A 4,296-nucleotide genomic window follows, 5' to 3' on the forward strand; every position below is an offset into this window, starting at 1 on the left:
GACTGAAAATAGGTTGCAATGCATTTTTCATACCCATAAGTTATAGGGGGATTGCCCCCCTGAAATTTTTTAAATTTGTTTGGACAATATTGTTTACCTTAATTTTATATGGTGTAGCATTAAAAGATACATACAACCCTTAATTTTCTGACGAACCGTAAGCAGGAGCAAAATTCTGAGCACACGAAAGAAGAAGCAGCAAATTATAAAATTTTATTTAAGTATTTTATTTATTTTCGTTTATTTTATTTCATTTTTTAGTACCATGAATTTTTTTATTTTATTTAATTTTATTAAATTTTATTTATTTGTAAAATGTAAAATTATTGTAAAATTAATATGATTTTATTTATTTGCATTTAATTTTATTTAATTTTATTCGGTTTTATTTATTTTTATTTATTTTTATTCAATTTCATTTAATTTTAATTTACTTCGTTCATTTTTCATTTAATTTTGTTTAGTTTTATTTAATTTTATGAAATTTTATTTGATTCTATTTAATTTTATTTCATTTTGTTTAATGTTATTTAATTTTAATTTAATTTTATTTTATTTAATCAACACCTATAGAGTTGGAACAACCTCGAACCCAATCATAAATACAGGGTTGTTTTGAATGTAGATAAAATAAATCTGTTATATTCATTATAAGATTAACAAATTTAAGATTGTAACTGTTGCACTACAAACTTTATTTTGTAACTTCTAACTAAATTGTATTACTTCATACATCATGTGTAATTAATTAAAAATAATAATTAAAACCTTATTCACATCGAGCATTCTTTGTTTATTAATTACGAATTCCTTTTGTTTATTTTAAGTTTATTGTATACAAAAGTTTGTTTTTATTTATTGAGGCAGTACGAAATCTGCCGGGTCAGCTAGTTTTATTATATTTTCAAAAATAAAAATCACAACAATATGCTTGAAATGTTGATTTCAAACCGTACCCTTAAGGAAACCTTATCCTTACGGAAAGCTATGACTTTATTTAGATAGACAACCCATGGAATTTGTATTTGTCTATGTATTAAATTTAATAAAAAAATGTTTCATACGGTAAACAGATGGGACTAGGTCGACCTAGATGCAGATCCCGTACTATGATACTCATTTGTCGTACATATCCCATTCGGAAATTAATGTCTTCAATTATATTATTTTACTTATTTATTTTATTTCTTTATCTTTTAGTTATTCCTGCATTATACTTGTTTTTGGAATGTATCTTAGTAACAATGAAGTGGCTGGAACAACTTGCCGTGACGATGTGAATCAAACCGTCACTGTTATGGACTCGTACGATGACTATGAATCAGAACCAATAGAATACACAACCATTCACGAAATTGATACAATTTGCCAAAATGTTACGTTACCTCTAAACGCATCACACAACACCTTTTGTAATGGTTGCCTGCAGACTCTTAGGATTGAACAATCTAATATATCTGTGATACCACCATTAGCATTTAGTCATGAACCCAAGGTTACAGCTCTATTCTTATCTGATTTAAACATTTCGCAAATATTACCAGGTGCTTTTGGTCAAACAATACTAACCCTTATTGACCTGTCTGGTAATAATCTATCAGAAATTAGTTTAGGAGTTTTCAACTCACTTCATAACTTAAAAGCTCTTGTTCTATCAAAAAACAAACTTACCATGTTACCAAACCATTGTTTTACTGGTTTGACAAATTTAGAAGTTTTAGATTTGTCATATAACAAGTTACTTGCTTTTTATTTCGCGGTGTTTGATCCAAGCTTACATACAATGTCTATACTGGATTTAAGTTATAACGAACTTCTAAAATTTGAAGTTGACGTCAAAATAAATATTAGCAAAATCGTATTGAAGAACAACTCCCTTCGTTCGATGGATTTCTGCCCATTGATGTTCCATCAAGTTCAAATGAGCATAAACAAAATAGATCAACTTGTTTCTGAAAAATGTATTACAAACGAAACAAGATTAATACACTTTGATGTTAGCTTCAACAATATTGATAAAATTGATCCTACTTATTTTGAAAATGCCACAAAATTAATCAAACTTAATCTAAATAATAATAACATAAGTAACCTACCGCAAGAAATTTTTAGCAATCTCAACAGAGTACAAGAGTTGAACATTTCTCATAACTCCATTAAGACTTGCGAATTTGGCATTTTTGACAATTTAAAAAATATTAAAACAGTGGATATTTCCAACAATAAGTTAGATGGCTATCCCAAGTCTCTTCACTCTTTAAGTACTCTAACTAAACTCTATCTTGAAAACAACGGCATCTTAAATATAGATCCAAAGTATTTTGATGACTTTCCAGTTTTGAAAGAGATATCACTGAGTACCATGAACTTATCATGTGATAATTTAGTGGACTTATTTCGTGTTCTTAAAAAAAGAAATGTTACAATAATAAGCAAGGCTGTCAAGAATGCTTCTAGTGTTCATGGTATTGCATGTACAAATCCTGAAGAAATTGTGTCATCAAAACTTCCGCTATACGAAAATGCTTCTAATGAAGTTCTCGAAAATGTTTTCCAGAATTATTTTGACAGTGGTTTCAAAAAGAGCAATTTCTTTAAATACCTAAATAACTTTCAGCTATCTAATAGTGTGGCGAACATACAACAAGAACCATTTTCACCTACGGAAAAATCAGAGTTAGAAGAAAAGTTAGAGGAGAACTCCAAAGATATTAATGACCTATCATACCTATTTAGGCAGTACTTAGCTAAAGAAAATGTGAATAAGGATGAAAATAATTCGGATGAATCTATAAATGATGTAAATCTCGGCAGTTATTTGAATAGCTTAAATGAGACTATCGCATCAAAATTAACTGATAATAAGGCCGATGAAATTATTGATACACAAGCAAATGAATACGAGAAAATTATAGTTCTTCTTTCAATTAATACCATTCTTTTTATATTTGTTTGTATATCTATTTTGGTTGTCGTTGTATATTATATAAAAAAGCCGTATAAAAGCGTACCACAAGAACAGGTAGAACTTGTCAGCAAATGCTAGGTAAACATATAAAATAATTGTACCGTATTCGAATATTATACATTCCACACATTACCGCATCTCTATGAAATCGTGGTTAATAATAAGCAGTAAGGCCACGTTAACATGACAAGAGCTTAACGCGACTTCAACGCTTGTCATGTGAACATGACTTCAAGGATCGTCCATAAACTACGTCGTAGAGAAATGGGAGGGGGACTTTGCATATTACGTTGGCATATGACAGGAGGGAGTAAGGGGCATTAGTGCACGGTTCTTAGACATACTGACATACTACGGTTGCCTAGATCGACAGTGGTGGGGAGACTTCAGTTTTTGACTTTACGTCACAAGAGTACAGAATCCCATATTTTTAAATGATTTTCGATCATCGAATTTGTGTTATTGTGTATACATGTGTACTATTTGTGTTATTATTAAATAATAAGACAAATAATACACATTTTATCTTATACCGTGTGGTGAATCGTAAAACGGGACATAGGAAACTCAATGTAAAATTCTAAACTGCTGAATTCCTGCTTCCCTAATTATTTTACATCAAAAGTCATGAGAGAATGTTTGTAGAGAATTGAAATTTGTATTAAAATCAAAAGTTAAAATTATTCTACGATTTAAACGCATTCAAAAATTTTGAAAAATATAATACATTTGCCACAATAGGTATGTGTGTGAAAGTTAGGCCACACGTTACTATTTAACTGACAGTGCTCACACCATTGACTGAATAAACAATCTTTATTATTAATACTTTCTCCGCAGCTGAGGGTATCTTATCAACTGTATTGCTTTTAATGATAAAATGAAAATATTGACAGTTCAAAAATGTGAAAATTCATTGTGACACATTATTGCACTGTGTGTGGCCTAATTTTGGGCTGAAAAACGTATTTTTATGCATTTTTACAAAATTTTGGAATACGTTTAATTCGTAGAACAATTTTAACAGTTTATACAGATTTCAATCCTCCACAAATAGTTTCTAATGTATTTTGATGTAAAATAATTACTGAAGCAGAAATTCAATAGTTTAGAATTTGACATTGAGTTTCCTATGGCCCGTTTTCCAATTCACCACCCGGTATATCCTAGTTTACTTAATTTTTTTGTATTTGTAATTTTGATGTTGTTTCCCGTAAAAACCTATTTTGAATGATTCATAAAAGTTGTACATCGTACCTATTGTAGGAGTTTAAATAAGAATATATATTTATAAGGTAAAAAACGTTAAAATTTCATTATTTAATAAC

The 4,296-nt window shown here is 29.2% G+C and overlaps 1 protein-coding gene across 1 annotated transcript; it reads left to right on the forward strand.

Annotated features, from left to right (window-relative positions):
- The first annotated feature begins 1,224 nt into the window (after positions 1 to 1,224).
- Positions 1,225 to 3,582, forward strand: LOC114329846 (leucine-rich repeat-containing G-protein coupled receptor 4-like). The gene has a single exon (XM_028279100.2). The coding sequence runs from the start codon at positions 1,229 to 1,231 to the stop codon at positions 3,044 to 3,046; it is 1,818 nt and encodes a 605-aa protein (XP_028134901.2). The 5' UTR covers positions 1,225 to 1,228; the 3' UTR covers positions 3,047 to 3,582.
- The last annotated feature ends 714 nt before the right edge of the window (positions 3,583 to 4,296 follow it).

This window comes from Diabrotica virgifera, chromosome 7 (assembly GCF_917563875.1).
Source record: "Diabrotica virgifera virgifera chromosome 7, PGI_DIABVI_V3a".
In the NCBI taxonomy this organism is placed as follows: Eukaryota; Metazoa; Arthropoda; class Insecta; order Coleoptera; family Chrysomelidae; genus Diabrotica; species Diabrotica virgifera.

Coding starts and splice junctions, on each gene's coding strand:
- LOC114329846 (XM_028279100.2), top strand. CDS start 1,229: ATGTATCTTAGTAACAATGAAGTGGCTGGAACAACTTGCCGTGACGAT.